This window comes from Brachyhypopomus gauderio, chromosome 12 (genome assembly GCF_052324685.1).
Source record: "Brachyhypopomus gauderio isolate BG-103 chromosome 12, BGAUD_0.2, whole genome shotgun sequence".
Classification (NCBI taxonomy): domain Eukaryota; kingdom Metazoa; phylum Chordata; class Actinopteri; order Gymnotiformes; family Hypopomidae; genus Brachyhypopomus; species Brachyhypopomus gauderio.
Window position 1 is genome coordinate 12095536 of NC_135222.1, and position 19972 is coordinate 12115507.

Consider the following 19972-nt stretch of genomic DNA (forward strand, 5'->3'; position numbering starts at 1 on the left):
CCAGAGGCTGAAGGCGCTACCAGGAGACAGGCCAGTACACCAGGAGACGTGGAGAAGTTGCTTGCTCACTTCATTGCAAAAAACTGCTAACCCTTTGCTGAGAAGAACAAACTATTCTCGACCTCTCAGCGACATCGCAGCATTATGTTACGTCATCTGTTCTCGAATTGCAAAGCTGCAACGGTCTGCTGTTGAAATGCATCATTTTTATTGGTCTGGAGGGGGATAGTGACTTTGAATGACAGCTATTCTCCCCTGTGCCTGGTGAGGTGTGAAAGGGGAGGGGTAGTGGGTTAACCAAGAAGCCTCGACAGCGACCAGCTGACGCCTTTGAAAGTAATTGATAGCAGTTCTAACCAATAGTTCACTCGAAACTGAAATAAATAACACCTCACTTGACATGATTCGTGAATGTTATTCTCTGACAAGGACATGCGCAAAACAACAAGCCAGTTGGGTTGTAAACATGCTACCTAAGGTAGGTTAAGCCAAGATAAGCTACGCTCTCCAGAACACACGCGAGTGACTCTGTTTGGCAAAACTGAAGCAGTCGTGGATTATTTTCTTAGCTCATATTTTGATTGCATATACTTTTGAACATCACAGAAAAGAAAAGGCTTACATTGGCTGGAGTTTATGTCCAGTTGTTTGGGTACAGCGTTGATCTGGAAGTTAGAATGAACAACAGCTACGAAGATCTACGAAAGACTCATTTGTGTTTGTCAGTATAAATCAGGGGTCGGCAACCTATGGCACGCGTGCCACCGTTGGCACGCTGAGGCATAATCACTGGCACGCGACACGCTGGACCAGCATCAGCAAAAAAAATTTATAATAAAAAATTTCAGACAGAGAGCACGATCCTCCAATCAAAATCGCTCCTCAATGCTCTGCTCGGCAGAGGCGTTTATACTTGGCGATTAATACTTAATTTGTGTTCATTTACACCTTCCCTCCGCTAACTATTTACACTTGACATGACTAGACATGTTAAAGTTGACACTCCATGTCTCAAAGGTTGCCGACCCCTGGTATAAATAAACAATTGTGCATACGAGAATTCATACTAAATATCACCAAAATATTAGATAATAAACACTATTAGAGCATTTAAGTACTGTAGTACTTCCTCAGCATCGTTTAAGGTCTTGGCTAGCATGGTTAGCTTAGCTAGCCTCTTGGACTCTTGGATATCTCTATCCTAACATAACATAAATTTTATATTAGAACTTAATTTTGAACTTTCTGCTCTTTCTGTAAGATGTCCAACGTTGTTATTTTGTTTCAGCAACTATATATATATATATATATATATATATATATATATATATATATATATATATATATATATATATTGCATGCTTTTGATGATGAACCAATGTCTTGTATCAGGGTGTGCCACATTTGAACAAGGGTGTGGCACTATGCACATTCCTTGGGACATTTAATGCGCAATGTTGTGTAACTCTTCAATACTTACATGTATGTGTTCAATATTTGTTATGTTTTCAGACAAGACCCTATTGAATCAGACATTATATAATAGAAAGTTTTTCACATCACCAGTGTACATATAAACAATGTACATTCCCAATGTACAAACTGCTTTTTTGTTTTTTTGGACATTATCTTCTGTATTAGAGGCTCTCAAATAGTACCAAAATTATGGAAATATAATCCTGCAGGTGAATCAGATTGTTGGCCCAACTGTCTACTTCAGTCGATCATTTTCCTATATGTACAACTTGAGATAACTAGTGTTAGTGTAGTAGTACAAGAGGCTCAACAATGTCTCAAAATGGACTGAAAATGGCCTCTGCACAAAGGGGTTCTTGGCTTTACTACCATAATAGCACTGTTCTTCAATCTTCTACCCCCAAAACATGAACAGACATGTACATATTCCCTGAAGCAATTTATCTAAAACTCTGAACTTGACCCTCATTAAATCAGTTGTATTATCTTAATAGACACAACTGCTATTGTCTAAGATGGAGCCAGAGGCTCCTCTAACCTGATCCTCACTGGACTGCTTTGGTATTATACAATAACTCTAGCTTCACAGAGGTACAGATGCACAGATCTACTTTGGTTCCAGTAGCCCCCGCTCATCAAATTGTTCTGGTCCTCCAATGTGGACCTTGGTGACCCAAGAGTCTGTCCAAGGCAGTGTGACTCTTGTTTCTAAATCTCATTGTTACTGAGGTAGGAACAGGGCCGGATTTAGGGGGATACGGGCCCCTGGGCTTGAGCCAGTAACGGGCCCCTATTTTTTAATGGCTATGCAGTTTCACATGTACATACATACACACACACACACACACAAAATTATAAGCTGAAAATTACTTCCTATAAACACTCCTATTTATTTCAAATCGACACAAGCTTTAAAACAGAGTGCAGGTAAGTGGTACACTTAAGTATATTTTACAAAGTCATATGAACAAGTGATATATGTACAAACAACCCAGCATTTAGAATTCCTTCACAAGTGAAACTGAAGAGATGTTTACTTTTCTGGATTTTTTTGCAGCAAAGTCCTTGACAAGATCACTGAAGTCCAACTTTCTCAACAGATCACTCTCAATAGACATGAGAGTCAAATGATTCAGTCTTTCCTGTCCCATTGTGGATCTGAGTCTATTCTTCACTATTTTAAGCTTTGAGAATGATCGCTCACCACTTGCATTTGTGACAGGGAATGTCAAGTACAGCCTAAATGCAATGTCCACATTTGGGAAGATGTCCTGAAGGTTTTTTTCTCTAATTAACTGTAAAAACAGTGGAGCAGATGTGATGCCTTTACCATGAATAAAGTCTTTAAACTGGACAATCTCCTCCACAATGTCCATCTCCAGGTCAGTTGAATATTTACTTTGGAGATGTGATGCTTTGTTTCTTAGCTCTGGAACAGTAGTTTCACAAAGGTTGTTCAGGAAGCCAAAGGTGTTTTTGAGGTTATCATATGCAGCATACCTGCGATCCATTTCAGAACGTAGTCTATCAACAACCACCAAAAAAACACTGATGGAGAATTTTTGTCGAGCTGATAACTCAACCTCTGAGGTGGTGCTTTCTCCAAAAACCGCTTTTGGTTTTTTTTGTCTTTGACAGCTAGCTTTGTAAACATCTGAAACTGTTGGAGACAACCCCTTTGCTTGAGTCTCAAACCTGTCAAACTGATCTCTCAGACCTTCAATGTAGTCTCGCAAGGATCCCACCAAGTCTACAGCTTTACACAAGTCCAGTTCCACAGCCTGCAAGGCAACACTTGCTTTTTCAAAGCGCTGGAGAATGCAATGCCACAATGTGCACATGAAAGCAGTTTCAAGCTTGTCCATTTTCTTGTCAAGAGATCTTGCTTCATTTCTAATTGCTGCATTTTGATTAGTGTCATTTGCAATATTTTTTAATGATTTTTGAATGTTTGCATAGTTAATATAGACTGCCTGTGTGGCATCTGCATGTGCAGCCCATCTTGTGTTACTGAGTGATTTCAGTGTTTCTATGCGTTTGTTTGCATTTGGCTGCAGTCCATCTGTCACTAACTTCCACCTTGCTGTTGACTTGGAGCAGAAGTTAAAAAGATTTTGCATAAACTGGAAAAAATCAGCTGTCTCAAAACAACAATTAACACTGTTGACTCCAACCAAATTCAGTGTGTGTGCAGCACATGGAACCCATTCAACTAATGGGTTGATTTCCTTTATGCGTGCTTGTAATCCTTTATATACTCCAGACATGTTGGCAGCATTATCATAGCATTGCCCCCTGCAGTTTGCAATGTCAATATTCATCTCTTCCAAAACTTTGAGTACAGACTCACACAGTGCTTCCCCTGTATGACTTTCTATTTGTAAAAACTTCAGAAAGCGTTCCAGAGAATGTCCTTCAGGTGACACATATCTTAGCACAAATGTAAGCTGATCAATATGTGTTACATCAGGTGTTGAGTCAACACTGATTGAGAAGTATTTTGCCATTTTTACTTCACTGACTATTTCAGATAAAACACGCTCGCCCATTAGCTGAATAAACTCCTCACATGTTTTGGAAGAAAGATATGAAGGTGTCCCTGCACCTGCATTTCCATATTTTTTAATGTGAGACTTCAGAAAGGGATCAAACTCGCTGATTAACTCCAAAATACCCAGGTAATTCCCATTATCAGTCCTGCCAAAAACATCAGTAGAGCCTCTAAGAGCCAGTCCTCTTTCTGACAAAAACTTATCAACAGACACAACTCTTCTCAACACTTCAGTCCAATATGCGCACTCAGATTCAAACTGTTTGTTCAGTTCTGTGTCTATCCTTCCACTGGCTGAAGAAAGTTTAATATATGTCAGCATTGCTTTTCTGTGATTTTCGCTGTTTTCGTGCTCCCTCGTGCGTTCTGCTGCGTGTTTCCAGTCACTGAATCCCGTTTCAAAGAGTGACTGATTTTTAGCATCGCTGAAAATGCGACATGCAAAGCAAAACACTGCTCCGGTGGATGGAGAGTAAAGCAGCCAATGCCTTTGGACGTACTCACCATTTGCGAGCTTGCGTTTAAAGTGCGATCTGGAGAAGAGCCGCTTCTGATGCTTGTACACCCGTTCCGATGCTTCAAAATTTCCATCCATATTTTGGCAACTTCCCGGTCCTTTCTCAGCCCAATAAGCCCGCACAGACTCATCAATATTTCCCCAATGCGCAGGATCAGTACTGTGCTTGTTATCCATAGTCACGGTTGCTGCTAACACTGTACCGCCGGTGTTGGCGCTGGTGGTGTTAGCAAAGTTAACATTTTGAGAAAGCGAGAGGGATGGTTCTTCTCCATGTCCACTATGAGGTGGATTTTCCATAGTCACGGTTGCTGTTGCCAAAGAAGTTTGCGCCTCCGTCACGGTTTCCAGAGACATCTCAGCTCCAGTTTCTGGTGGGATCGTAGCACCAGGACCGGGGTTAGCAAGGCTGCTGCTGCTTGTGTTAGCAAAGCTAATGTTTTGGGAAGACAAGAGGGATGGTGATTCTGTTCCATCTCCACCGAGCGGTTTAAAAAAGCCAGTAAGTCTGGGTATTTTTCTCAGCACCTCTTTGTCGCGTTCCTTCCTTTCTTTCTTTTTCTTTCTTTTTTGCGCTCCAGTCGTACTTTCTGTTGTCCGCCATTGTGAGAAAATAATCAATGACGCTCCACCCAATCCTGCAGGCGCACCTGGATCTATTCACTCACAATAAACAAAACGGCAATCTGGGGCGGGGCCCCCAAAGCGCCGGGGCCCTGGGCTTTAGCCCCATAAGCCCCTGCGAAAGTCCGGCCCTGGGTAGGAAGTTAATGTTAACTGTAGAAGCGTTTTTGACCGCTGTGACATCTTCCTAGAAGCGCCGCACCTGTTTGACCTACATGTACCTAGAAGTGCCAAACTGTAATCATCCAACACCAAAAAATGTTCGTATCTATGTAATATTGCCATCACCTCATTAATATAACTAGAAGCACCAAGAGCTGGTCATTTGACTGCTTTTACTACTTACTATTAGCGCTGTGCTGTTTTCTACTTAAAGCGGGCCTTTACACAAGGAAGCATAACATGATAGTGTTTTCTCTTGATTAATTAGGGTTCACACACACAGTGTGGGAAACCTATTGTAGTTGTTAGTGTTGATGACTGTCAAACAAACTCCAAAGTCGCCGAGCAGCTGAATAGGGGAAACTAATGCCCGATGCGTTAGAGCATTTGAACGTAAATCCAAGCTTCAGTTAGCGTTGCTTTATTTTGTATCAAATCAAGTATTCAAGCATTAATCCAGATGCAAGCAATAATTCATAGGCAACGTTCACGTCAGCAACTTGCAGCATTTAAACGTTATATATATATATACAGTGTATTAGGGGTGGGATGCGATCAAAAAAATTTATCGAATTAATCAGATGCTTTGTAATTAATTAATCGCATTTTAATCGCATTTCAGTATTTAACATGAGAAATATAAATTTTTTGAATGATGTTTGAATGATGAATGAATCAATGAACATAAGCATAAATTTCAACATCTTGTTTATTTTTCCACCAGTCTACTACACAGACCAATAGATGAGTGCAGAAAACAGAGCAAACAGTTTTCAGAACACTGGAAATTCTGACCAAAAATGTTGTTTAATTTTGGGAGCTTTGCTCAGGATATTGGAAGAATAAGAAGAATTGAAGTAAATCAGAAGATGTTTTTAGTACCAGAAGATGTTTTTAATACCATTTTAGATTATATACTTTTTCTTTAATTTCCCAGGCCTCTGCCACATGCATCTCCATAGTGCCTAGAAGTGGTCTTCTGCATGCTCAAAGCAAATGACTGGATCCTCCATTCATCATCTATAATATGAGCTGTCACAACAAGATAATTCTTGTTGCTAACAGAGGTCCAGTGATCCCCAGTCAGAGCCACATTTGTGGCACAATAACCTGTTTTACTTCCCTTTCCTCATCATACAGCTGCTGGATTTTCTTCGGCATTGTCTTTCTGGACGGCAGTTCGTAACTTGCATCAGTTGACGCAATTTGCAGCGCGTCTTGTAAGCATTTATCTTCGACCACAGAGAGTGAACAACTCTGCACATAATGTGACGCGTCAAGAAACGCCTCCGCAGCTCATGCAAGGTGTGTGGAGTCTCGTGCTATGGTCACTCGCGAAAGTTTAATCCAGTCTTAATGGTCCAATGAAGGTCATTTAAAAACCAGGACATTTCCTCACTTAAAAAGAACCCGGGACAGGATGTGAAATACGGACATACATATTATATATATATATATATTAGGGCAGCATAGATTAATTTTTTAATCTAGATTAATCTCACTGAAATCTTGAAATTAATAGATTAAAATGGCTCATTCAGAATATGCGTGCTACCCAAGTAATGACAAAGCTCAAAAAATAAAGGGAACACTCAAATAACACATCCTAGATCTGAATGAATGAAATATTCTCATTGAATACTTTGTTCTGTACAAAGTTGAATCTGCTGACAACAAAATCACACAAAAATCATCAATGGAAATCAAATTTATTAACCAATGGAGGCCTGGATTTGGAGCCACAAACAAAATAAAAGTGGAAAAACACTACAGGCTGATCCTTAAAATAAGTAACAATGAGGCTCAGTATTGTGTGTGGCCTCCACATGCCTGTATGACCTCCCTACAACGCCTGGGCATGCTCCTGATGAGATGGCGGATGGTCTCCTGAGGGATCTCCTCCCAGACCTGGACTAAAGCATCCGCCAACTCCTGGACAGTCTGTGGTGCAACGTGACGTTGGTGGATGGAGCGAGACATGATGTCCCAGATGTGCTCGGATTCAGGTCTGGGGAACGGGCGGGCCAGTCCATAGCTTCAATGCCTTCATCTTGCAGGAACTGCTGACACACTCCAGCCACATGAGGTCTAGCATTGTCCTACATTAGGAGGAACCCAGGGCCAACCGCACCAGCATATGGTCTCACAAGGGGTCTGAGGATCTCATCTCGGTACCTAATGGCAGTCAGGCTACCTCTGGTGAGCACATGGAGGGCTGTGTGGCCCTCCAAAGAAATGCCACCCCACACCATTACTGACCCACTGCCAAACCGGTCATGCTGAAGAATGTTGCAGGCAGCAGATCGCTCTGTTTGTGCAGACACATGCACATTTGTGGCCTGCTGGAGGTCATTTTGCAGGGCTCTGGCAGTGCTCCTCCTGTTCCTTCTTGCACAAAGGCGGAGGTAGCGGTCCTGCTGCTGGGTTGTTGCCCTCCTACGGCCTCCTCCACGTCTCCTGGTGTACTGGCCTGTCTCCTGGTAGCGCCTCCAGCGTCTGGACACTACGCTGACAGACACAGCAAACCTTCTTGCCACAGCTCGCATTGATGTGCCATCCTGGATGAGCTGCACTACCTGAGCCACTTGTGTGGGTTGTAGAGTCCGTCTCATGCTACCACGAGTGTGAAAGGACCACCAACATTCAAAAGTGACCAAAACATCAGCCAGAAAGCATAGGTACTGAGAAGTGGTCTGTGGTCCCCACCTCCTTTATAGGGGGGGTCTTGCTAATTGCCTCTCATTTCTACCTGTTGTCTATTTCATTTGCACAACAGCAGGTGAAATTGATTCACAATCAGTGTTGTTTCCTAACTGAACAGGTTGGTTTTACAGAAGTGTGGTTGACTTGGAGTTATATTGTGTTGTGTTCCCCTTATTTTTTTGAGCTGTGTGTGTGTGTGTATATATATATATAATGTCAAAGAACACTTCTTAACGCAGGGGCCTGGATAATTATGGAGGGCATTGTATTTCTGAATTAGGAACTAATTTGATCACATCTTGGATACTGAGCTGTCCGCGTATACGAATGTGACATTTTCTTTGTCTTTCCACCCCCACAGAAGCTGCATTTGCCTCCAGACCTATCAGAATCTGTGAGTCGTGTCAATAAAGTTGAACTGCCAGGATGTGGTCCCACCAACAAGCATCTGGATTTTTAGAACTTTTTCTCTCCACATGTGTCTCCTCTCTACTATTTGATAAATGATTAAACGATAAATGATTAGAAATTGGCCCCTTATCAGAATTTATTAGAATATGTGTGTGTGTGTGTGTGTGTGTGTGTGTGTGTGTGTGTGTGTAAAAATATATTTATGATTGATAATATTTTGACTGTTTCCAAAGAGATGGTAGTGTAATGTAATTTCAGTTGATGCTGAGCCACGCCGACTGTGTATGTTATGTGGTATGGGAGTTTGGGACTGCTGTACTTCCTATCCTTTTCCATTCAGAAGTGGCCTCTTTCTCTGTTAACACAGTGGTACATGATTCGAACTTGAATCTCAAGTGTGTTCTCTCTAATCCATTTGCAAATAAAATAGCAATAAAACATTAATAGTAATAAAGACTTGCCCGTTGTATTACTTGCATCTACTAGTATGTAGTTTTTTTTAACAATTAGGAACACCTAATAAATTGTATGGCTATATATGGCACCTGTTGCTTGTTCTCTTTGCCCTATTTTTCCAAGTCATTACAGCACCTTGCACTTTCTGTGTTTTGCATTGAGACATGGACAGTAAAGACATGACACTTCCACCCTTTGCCACCCTATAGAACCTTTGCTCGCTATAAATAATTAAAGTAAATAATTTAACCTTGCAGTCATTAAGCTGCTAATTACTTTAACTGTCCAACTTCAGGCCAATTTCTAATCTGTCCTTCATCTTTACAACCTTTTTTTAGACACAACAGAATTTATTGAATTTGTTTCTCTTTTTTCTCTCTCTCAAGAAAGTTTAGAATTCATTTATTATCTATTGAAATGTAGCAGTTTGAACAGATGGTGAACAGATGGTGATGTTATGTGCAGCGGGAACTTTGTAGGCCATCTACAGAACTGATAGCATTCCGGCAATATTTCGTGGCCGGGGGAAAAAAAAAATCCAGATCGCCCACTGATCTGACAGATCTCTGGATCTGAGTGACACAGTTTTCACTCTCAGTCACACTGAAAATTGGCTTACTAGCCAATAAGCCAATCAGTAATAGGGTAGGATGGGCCTTGGGTCTTGGGCATACAGATTGATTCAGGTTAGTAACCAGGAGCATGCTTCTGCAATTTGTGCCCAAGGAAGCTAATATATGGAACTAGCAGGAAAAACTGTCATGGCATGAAGTAGACCATAGTCAAAAAACAGTTGTCCGAGCAATTCAGCACACCTCATGTTACCAGGGTCAACAGTCATGGCAGATATCCCACCCTCAGTGTCCGATGTGGCTAATAAAAAAATTCACTTGCGCTCCTTTATTGTTGAGCTTGACCTGTCAGTTACCTCTCTATCATCCTCTCACTTTATTTAAGAAATTAGGGGAGGATAAAGCCGCCCTTGCACATATTTCCGTCTCAAGTATGTCAGCTATTTTGTTACAAAGCATCTCAGTGAAGTCCATCCAAGAAGCTAAAGAACAGCATGTTTTCACTCAAGATTGATGAGGCCATGGACAAAAGTGTGGATACATTTCTAAATGTACTGGTCTGATTTTATGATGAGAATGCCTGGCAGTATGATAACAGCACCTTGACAGTAAAAAAAGCCAATAATGCAAATGCCTCAGCATTGATGCTGGAACTAAAATATGTCCTGTAGTCATATGGTCTGGAGTATAGACAAGTCACAACAAGTGCACTGTTATGAGGTGAAAGAAGTCTGGGCTTGAGACGCTAGTACAGAATCGTAAAGAATGATGCAACCAGAGTCAAAACTAGAGCTGGAATTTAATCACATTAGTGATTAAAGCTGGGATTCTGACACAGTTCCAATCTTTACATCTAGACTTAAGACTCACCTATTTAAGCAAGCCTTCAGTTAATATTCTACATATGAAGGTGTGTAGCTCTGGGCCATGTCATGCATCTCATGTCACTATACTCCTATACACTATACTATACAGAATATAATCTGTAGCGTCTTGTGTGTGCAAACGAGGGGAGTCAGATTCTGTCGGGGAGTCGGAATTTGGTACATGTTGGATTGAAAAATTCTTTGCTCTTAAATTATATATATATATATATATATATATATATATATATATATATATATATATAGTAGATATTCAGTATTTTCAGTAGATATATGCGGCTTATACAACATTTTCCGAAAAGAAAAGACCTCCACTCCAGTCCCCAGGAGAATACGTGCGGACACTGAACTCGCGAGGTATTTGCAGGAGGAAGCCCTCAATTCGCATTCGGATCCAGTTGCCTGGTGCGGGAAAATCAAAATCGATTCCCTCTTCTGTCAAACATTGCCAGAAAATATATGACTGTTTATGTTGCACACTTAAATGAAAAAGGTCCTCAAGTGTGTTTATTTTCAACGGGCTCGTTGTTTATTTGCATTCCTCACTCAGCACAATCCAGCTCCAGCGTTACCACCGCTACCTCTCCTTCTGCCGTCACTTCGGTCTAGTTTTTATTCTCTTCTTTTTCACGTGACCCGCTACTGGCTACTCAGATCTTAGTCTGGTCTTTTACTGCCATCTTCTGGTGATAAAGTGCCACAGCATGATTAAGCTAGATAACACATCCAACTCATAACATAACGACCATCAAAACAAAGAACGAGAATGAGGGGATAACAAAAAGACCACAGTGGGGGGGTCCACTACATTTACGCAACGAGCACTCCATCGGCGCATGTATTCAGCACGGCAGGCAAGATTGCCACCTCGTTTAGATCGTCCCTTACACCGGACAAAGTGAACATGTTGGTTTGTCTTGCAAGTTTATAATTCACGTTATTCACATAATTATTAACAATATTATGGCCATAATTTGTGTAAAGTATTTACTTTACAATGAATGAAGTTTTTGTTCATTTAAAAGTGCATGTTTTTATTTATAAATTATAATTTTTTTTATTATGGGGGGGGGGGGGGGGGCAGTTAACCGCTTCACCGCGGTGATATGTTGCTCTCTCCCTGCGGTAAGAAAAAATCCATACCGTCACAGCCCTAGTCACCACCAGGCCCCTCCCTTTAGTTATGCTGCTATAGATAAGCCTGCTGGAGCTACATGCTAATTACTGGCACGTGTGCTTAGGATGTTTGATGTTTAAATATTCAGCCTGTATTTTGTATACGGGTTACATTCTTCTACAAAGACAATTCCATATAAGTACTTCGAATATGGTCTGGCTTGCCACTGGATCTGTCGATGCTGTGGATGGATGTGCCAATGTTGCCAGTGGACGCGCAGATGCCGACTCCAACCTGAGGCCCACCATCCACATTGGAGGGACTGCTCAGCCTAGAAATGGAACTAGAAATATGGACTTCAACTAGCCAAAATGGTTCCCTTTTGAGTCTTGGTCCTCCCAAAGTTTCATCCTAATTCCCTCCTAAAGTGTTTTTCCTTGCCACTGTCACTCCTGATTGCTCATTAGAGATCTGGACCCATGTGCTTGTAAAGCTATTTTGTGACAAGATGTCGTAAAAAGTGCTGTTAAAAAAATTTGTCTCTGCGGGGGCGTTATATATCAACTCTGATTAATGGGTAAACCTTTGTGCTAACAGCTAAATAGCATTTGGGCTACTTTAGCATGGACATGCACAAAATGTGTGTGGACTGATACTCTGGCTGCTTTAAATATATAACGGATTTATTTCATTTCTAATATGTATAATCTCGTGTTTGTAATTTGAGGGTCTGAGGTGCGTTCATAGGTAAATATGGCTCCAGGTTTCGATTACGCACAATGTAAATGGCTAGCAGTAATGTTAATCCCAGCTTGGATGGGCTGAGCACACCTCTTAAGATTTACTAGCTGGAATGTTAGGGGGACGAATAATCCTGTTAAACATTCTAGGGTGTTTTCACATTTTAAAAGTCTAAACTCTGATCTGATGTTTTTACAGGAGACCCACTTACGTAGAGCATAATCCCTTCAGCAAAAAGATCCTTTTTTTCTCAGGTGAGAAAAGATTAGTAACCTAGATCAAAGAAATGCTCTGTCCCCCTCCTCTGAATTACTAAAACAGTGATTATCGGAAAATGCTGCTGCAGATTTGGAACTCAATGCAAAGTTGGTCTACTGCAAAAACCTTTTCATTTCCTGGCTCTGCTGTTTACTCGCCATCCTACATTCCACTGTTTGAAGGTGAGCCGAAGTCCTTGCGCAAAAAACGCAGTAGGAGAAAGAGTGATTCGAGATCTGGTCTGCAGGTGAAACTCAGGCGCCTCTGGAATCAAGACCGAGCCTCCATTCTCCAGTGTGGTTTCCCAGCTACCACTTCTCAGATGCCGGGTGGTCCCACGTCTCCCTGGTGGCACGAGTGTAGCGCGGTGCAGCGTCACTGTGACCATGTCAGAGCTACTTACCTGCGGGTGGTGTGTTTCAGTGGGTTTGCACTGCCCTCACCCACATTCTATTCAGAGTTGTGTGAATTCACTAACTACTGCAACTGCCCACTTTGCTTAGCTGGTTGCTTTTGTATTTACCTGCGAGCAGTCTGTGTGGCTTTATCAGTCCCCTGTTATTCGACATGCATCAGTGAGTTTTCCCTCTCTCTGTCTGTTGTTTACCAATCTGTGATCTGTGATATTTATTGGCGATTGTCAGCCTGTGGATCTTAGCGGATCTCAGCCTGTGGATCTGGTTGGTAACATGGGCTAACGCAGCCTAAGCATTAGCTTCTCCGCCATTGCTATTGTGGCTACTATGTTGGTCTCCGTACTAGAGGCTATGGCTGTTATGCTGGTCTCGGGTGTTGCTGAGGATTTCCAGTGAGTTTACTCCCTGGGTGAAATTTACAATCTTCGTTTTTCATCACGACTGGACTCCACTACATACGGGATGTGTCTCTCCACTGATATTGCCCATCAGCCTTATTACATTCACCGTGGATGCAGACATCGCTCTCTAGTCCATCAATCTTCTGTCTTCAGCATTCCTGTGCTTTTCAGCTCTGTTTGTCTCCCCAAGCTTTGGCCCTTCGACGCCTCGACGTGGAGTGGACCCTCGAGCTCTGAGAGAGGTCCCACGGTCCCAGGTTTTTCCTACTACTCTCCGTCCTTCATCTGTTCATCCTCGCCTGCTCATCCTGGGTCGTTCTATGACTGACAAAGCTGCCCTTATTAACAACCTCATCGGACAGCATCGCCTCAATTTCCTTCTGCTGACTGAAACCTGGCAGTTACAACATGATTTCTACTATTTAAATGTTTCCGCCCCACCTGGGTTTAAACATCTCTCTGCCCCCAAACTCTATGGTCGTTGAGGGGGTTTAGCAGTCATATTTTATAGCAAATATACTTTCAGTGAAATTATGATTCAGGAAACAGTTCACTTTGAATGCATGGCGGTTAAAACATCTGGTTATATAACTCATCTGTAAAGTCAGCTCGGTCTCTGACTTTTTGCAAGAATTTGGTGAAATCCTTTCTACTCTCAATCCTCTATCAAATTCCATATTAATTCTGCTTCATCTGGTTCTCTTGGCTTCTCATCACTGTTAAGCTGTTTTGATTTGCTTCCGCTTGTTGATTTTCCTACCCATAAACATGGTCATATCTTGGATTTAATTTGTTCCACTCCTGCACCCATTACCAATGTGGTGGGTGATGACACTGGGGTATCTAACCATCTGTTTATCATTTCATGTCTCTCTTCTAGCACTCTGCCTCCTTCCTCCAAATTACTTCTCACCTACTGTAAACTTTCATCTGTAAACTATTTGGTGTTCTTCTCTGCCCTAGAATCATCCTCTTTTCCCCTCATTCCCTCTCTTCTCAATCTCGATACTGCCTTATCTGTCTACAATCATTACCTTTCTGACACTCTGACCTTAGCACCTGTGATAACTTGGTATGTACCCTCCACCGATGTATCACCCTGGTTTACACCTGACCTACATGTTCTGTAGACTACGGGCAGACGTCTTCAGCAGTTATATAAGAAAACTGGTTTGCCTGTTCATCACCAGGGTTATATTGACCACTTGACCAAATATAAGAATGCTTTAAACCAGTGGTTCCCAAAGTGGGGGGCGCGCCCCCTAGGTGGGGCGCGGAGCTATTGCAGGGGGGGCGCGGAGCTTGAAAGTAAAACGTGCACATGTGTCAATATTAGGGATGCACCGATTCCGATATTAATATCTGAAAAAATTCTATATCGGGTATCAGTGACAATGTGACCGATCCATTAAAACAGATCTATTCAGTCTAATTCTATGCTTGTAACGCTTTTCGGAGTTACACTCCGACACGGACAGAAAACTTGGACAGTTAACAGGCGAGTGAAACACGAAGCAGAGAAGAGGTGAATCACTCACTCGTATTCGCGCTGGTGCTATTCCACTTAGTCCGTTTATGTGCTGGTTGACCAAAATAAACCTGGGCTCCATCATTACTTGACTGTTCATACATGAACTGGTGAGTTGTCCAAAGCTCATTGAATGCGTTACTTACAGAAATAAAATAAAGATAAAATAAAGAGCAGTGGTTTTCTAAAGCAGTGGAAAGCTAAATAACAACAATATTCCATACGCGCGCTCAACTCGCTCCCTTAAAGAGACAGTACACATATTTCTGGCCGTTACATGCTTTGTGCTCTGCGTGATGTCAACGCTAGCAAACTAGCCGCATAGGTATTGCTGTTTCTCTTATTTCATCTCCTTATTTATTTAAAATGATATTTAGAATTCTTGAACCATTTCAAAGGTTTCTTGCAGTTTATTTTTTTCATGTTTGACCAAAGATGTGAACCTATTGTTTTTGTCTGTTTCAGGTTCTTTGATATTTTACATTCAATGTTATATTCATAATTGCCCTGACTGAACAAATGCAAGTTGTGCTTTTTTTTACATGTTTTTATGTGTGTTTAAGTGTGCTATACTGGTGCAGAGTTTTCAATAAACTTGTAATTCAGTATGTCTGTGTTTAAAAAAAAAATGTTTTAAGTCGATTCAGCACTGTTTTATCAGATCGGTATCGGATCAGTATCGGCCGATACCAAGCCTCAGATAGATATGAATGGGTATCGGAAGTGAAAAACGTGAATCGGTGCATCCCTAGTCAATAGGGGGGGGGGGGGGGGGGGGGGGGGGGGGCGCAAAAATATTCTCATCTACTAAAGGGGGGCACGGCAGAAAAAGTTTGGGAACCACTGCTTTAAACTCAGCCCGTGCTCTATATTACACGTCTGCTATAAATAACTCTGTTTCCGACCCCAAGTGTCTATTTTAAATTGTTCATAATCTTCTGTGTCCCCCTTCATCTCCTCTGGCTCCTACATCTGATCAATGTAAAGCATTTCTTAATTTTTTCACTAACAAAGTGTGAGTTATCTATCAGGATCTGCTGAAGGATCAATCAAGTAATTCTTTCTCCACTTCCTCCCAGATGAAGTGGAATATCTCCGCAATATCTCCTGCCTTTATTCATTTCTGTCTTCTACATCTGCTGAAACCTTGGTTCCTTTACAACTTCTAAACTAGATTACTGCAACTCTCTCCTCTATGGTCTCTTCTGTCCCTTCAGACTGTTCAGAATGCTGCTGCTCGTGTTCTGATCCAGTCAAAGAAATACGATCATATAACACCTGTACAAAAGGCCGGGACTCTTATTGTAGGATTTCTTAATGTTGCATATTGTTTCCTGTTTCATCAGCCTGTATTAGAAACGAAGCGGTCTTTTCGTTGGGCACGCTCAGAGTTCAATTCTGAATCTTTCCTTTAAGTGAAGTTCATTTTAGTTATTTAGTTAATGGTGGTGGCATTTCTTCACAGTCAATGATGAGAAGTAAGTCATGCTGTTGTTTCGTGGGTATCTGTTTCGTTTACTTAAATCGCCTGTAAATCCGTATGTATGCTAAGCTAGTTAGCATATTGTTCGGATGTATTGTGTAGTCTATGTTTCCCTAACGTGCCTACAATGTTCTAAGTCCAATGTCTATATATTTCTGAGTGGCCTGTTATTAGTGTATTATCTCGTACAGCACTATCTGCCTCGATGCTGTATGAGAATACTTCGAGTGAAGTTTTCATTTGTCCTCGCGAGATAGACGTTGCATTTGCACTACCTATTTTGGCCTCTAGATGGCTCCTGAGACTGTAAAATGCCTGTTTCGTGACTGAGCTGTATTTATTACTATTAGAAATCGCCAGTGATTTATGTTTATATTGGTAGTGTAATACAGGCACTTCACTGTTGACGTAATTACAGATCGTTATTTGTATTATATAGTGCCTTATTTCTTATTTCTATTTCTTGTTTCCTTTACCCTCTCAGACTGTGTGTGTGTGAAATGTCAACTCATCTCGCTTTACTGTGAATGTGAATTCACAACGTCAGTCTATGGGTATAAAGCTGTGGATATGAATCAGTGTGGATGTTAATGCTACCGGTTTCAATATTGAGTCAGAATACAATTAATTAACCAAGCCCATCGTCTCCTCATCATTCCTCTACCTGGCATTCTGACCGATGCCCCATGTTGGATGACGCCTAACACCTAAACGAATTAGCTATCATTATATCTCCCCAACATTGGTCCTTCGAGCCGGATAGGCATATTCAAGATGGAGTTTGGTGAAGAGACCATGCCTGTCGTGCGTCCTAAACGGCAAATAAGTCAACCTCCCTGGCTTGATGACTATGAAGTGGACCGTTACATGGGCTCATCACCTCCCACAACAGGGATGCATTCAGGTCATTCAAGTCCCCTAACCTCACAGACTCGTCCTGGTAGCCGCCAAAGTGATGCTGCTCACAGTGAGATCCCTCAGCTAGCCATCAGCTGCTTCCAGAGGAGGGATCTGACCAGCGATGACCTCCTACCTGAATACCATCACCTGCAACGCTCACACCTAGGCCCCCACTCCTCAGCGGAGTTGAGAACCATCCAAGAGGAGAACGCTAAGCTGCTCCAAACAAGGCATTACTTTGAGTCAGGCATAGCAGAGCTCAACAAGGCACGAAGCGAGATCAAACAGCTAATAGAGGTGGCACGCTCACTGAGAACAGAGATTGGGCAGTCCAATGCCCCCGCATCGAACTACCCCACACACCATCCCCCTCCACGCAGTACTGCAGATCCAAGTTGTTCCCTCGCGGTACAGCCTAGGGCGGAAGAGGAGGAAGAGGAAACATGGCCCGACCCTCCAGTGTGGTGCAAGCCTGAGGAGGAACTGAATGAAGGTGTATACAACCTAAAGTTTGAGGCACCAAAGCAAGGCTACAGCCAACCCTCCTATGCCTCACTAGAACCTGCGTACACGCCTTACAAACCTCCACCTCCAGTGCGGTCTCACCCTTCACCTTCCAAGTCTGTGCTTCGTAGAAGGGTACTAGCCTACTACGCGCAGGCAGAGTACCCCCAACAGCTGCCTCAACCTCCTGTATCACACTCACAGCCAATCGCTCATCCTGCTCCAGCCTATGCCAGGACATGGCCCGCAGTGCCTAGCTTAGTCTACCTTCCAGCATCATCCTACAGAGTGAGACCTGCGGCAACTACACCTTACCTACCACCGCGTCCCTCAGTGCCTGAAGAACATTATAGGGGTCCGAAACCCACTATCCCCAAGTTTGCTCGCCCAGATCCTAGTGACTTTGCTCGGCTACGCATAGCTCTTGGAAACCTGCTTCCATCTAATGCTACAGAACTCTTTAAGTACCAAATACTTGTAGACCACCTGAAGCTAGATGAAGCTAAGCTCATCGCCGATGCCTACCTGAACTCACCAACACCTTACTCTGACACAATGGCTGCTTTATATGATAAATTCGGCCAACCCCATCAGCTTGCCCTTAGAAGGATACGGAGTGTCCTGGGGGGTCCGGAAGTCAAGCGCGGTGACATACCCGCCTTCGAGGCGTTCTCCCTCCAGATCCAATCGCTCGTGGGCCTATTGCAGAACGTAGGACCCGAAGGGGAGATTGAACTCCACTGCGGCTCACATGTAGCCAACCTTCTTGGTAAGCTCCCTCCTGAACTACGAGCCAACTTTCGCCGATATCAGTTAAAGCACTCCAGAACCGCCCACACGTTGTACAACCTGTCAGAGTGGCTCCGCCATGAGTCATGGTGTCAAGGCACAGACGAGCTAGTCCCCGAGAAATGCAGTAAAGAGAAGCAGAACACAAAGAGTGATAGCCGTCAGGCAAAGAAGACCGTGTCAGTCCTGCATGGTGCGGGTGAGGTCCTACAGTCCACCTCCCAGTCACCTGTGCAGAAGAAACCAAAGAAGAAGGCCTACTGTGCCTACTGTGAGAGTACTGAGCACTACCTCAGTCAGTGCACTGATGTTGCCAAGCTCTCCAAGGATCAACTAAGAGAGTGGATCCAAGTCAACAAACGCTGTTGGCGCTGTGCCCGAGCCCACCAGGCAGCACAGTGCACACTCAAGAAACCCTGCAACCTCTGCCAAGGGAAGCATCTCCTCGCCCTCCACGAAATAAACATGAGGACAGACAAGGCTCGGAGAGATGTAACAGCTAAAGAAAGTAGCGCCAGTCCTGCCTCTGACACACTCTACCTGGACAGACCTGGCGCAAGCAACCATGCACTGCTGAAGGTTGTGCCTGTGCTTGTGCACTGTGGTGGAAGGACCTTCGACACCTTCGCGATCCTCGATGACGGGTCTGAGAGGACAATGCTGTTGCCCTCCGCAGCTAAGTCCCTCGCCATACGGGGAACTCCTGAAGCCCTACCACTATGCACAGTCCGTCAGGATATCCAGGTACTCCACGGACACACAGTTTTATTCCGCGTCTCTCCTGCTGCCACACCTCAGGTCAGCTACAAGATAGATGGTGCCTTCACAGCAAGCCGTCTCACCTTAGCTCCTAAGCATCTACCCTATTGAGCATCTTCAGCACAAATTCAGACACCTGCGTGGCATCCCCCTACCTGCATTCCAGGGAGCCAAGCCATGCCTCCTGATTGGCTCTGACCAGCCTCACCTAATAACCCCTGTCGAACCTGTAAGACTTGGACCGCCCGGTAGCCCGGCAGCTGTTCGTACTCGCCTGGGATGGACTCTTCAAGGCCCTGTCCAACTCATGGGGCGGCCATCACACTCCACAAAGTGCCTGTTCATTTCTGCCACCCCACCGCCAGAAGAGCTCTTCAAGCACGTCCAACGGCTCTGGCAAGTGGACACCCTACCTCACCAGCGAGAAAAGGAAGTAACCAGGTCAAAGCAGGACTAGCAGGCAATCGCTCTGCTTGAAGCTCAGACCGTCCGTGTCAAAGTGGAAGGAGTCTACCGGTATGCTACTCCCCTGCTGCAGCATACATGTATGCCGCCACTGCATTCACCTAAAGAGTCAGTGATGCCCTTGCTGCGTAGCACAGAGAGGCGCCTCCACAAGAGACCCCCAGCAGGCAGATGCATACAAGGTAGAAATGAACAAGCTCATTGAAGCCGGTGTGGTGAAGGAGGTCAGCGAGGAGAGTTCCTCAAAGGAAAGCT

The 19972-nt window shown here is 43.4% G+C and overlaps 1 protein-coding gene across 2 annotated transcripts in view; it reads left to right on the forward strand.

The window, feature by feature from the left end:
• elp4 (elongator acetyltransferase complex subunit 4) overlaps window positions 1-8952 on the forward strand; it is a 42245-nt gene extending 33293 nt beyond the window's left edge. The window contains exon 9 of one of the 2 annotated variants that reach the window (XM_077023159.1): window positions 8395-8952. In XM_077023159.1, the coding sequence (XP_076879274.1) occupies window positions 8395-8493 (99 nt within the window). In that variant the 3' untranslated portion in view covers window positions 8494-8952. The remainder of the gene's footprint in view (window positions 1-8394) is intronic. The other variant, XM_077023158.1, reaches the window with a different exon arrangement.
• The last annotated feature ends 11020 nt before the right edge of the window (window positions 8953-19972 follow it).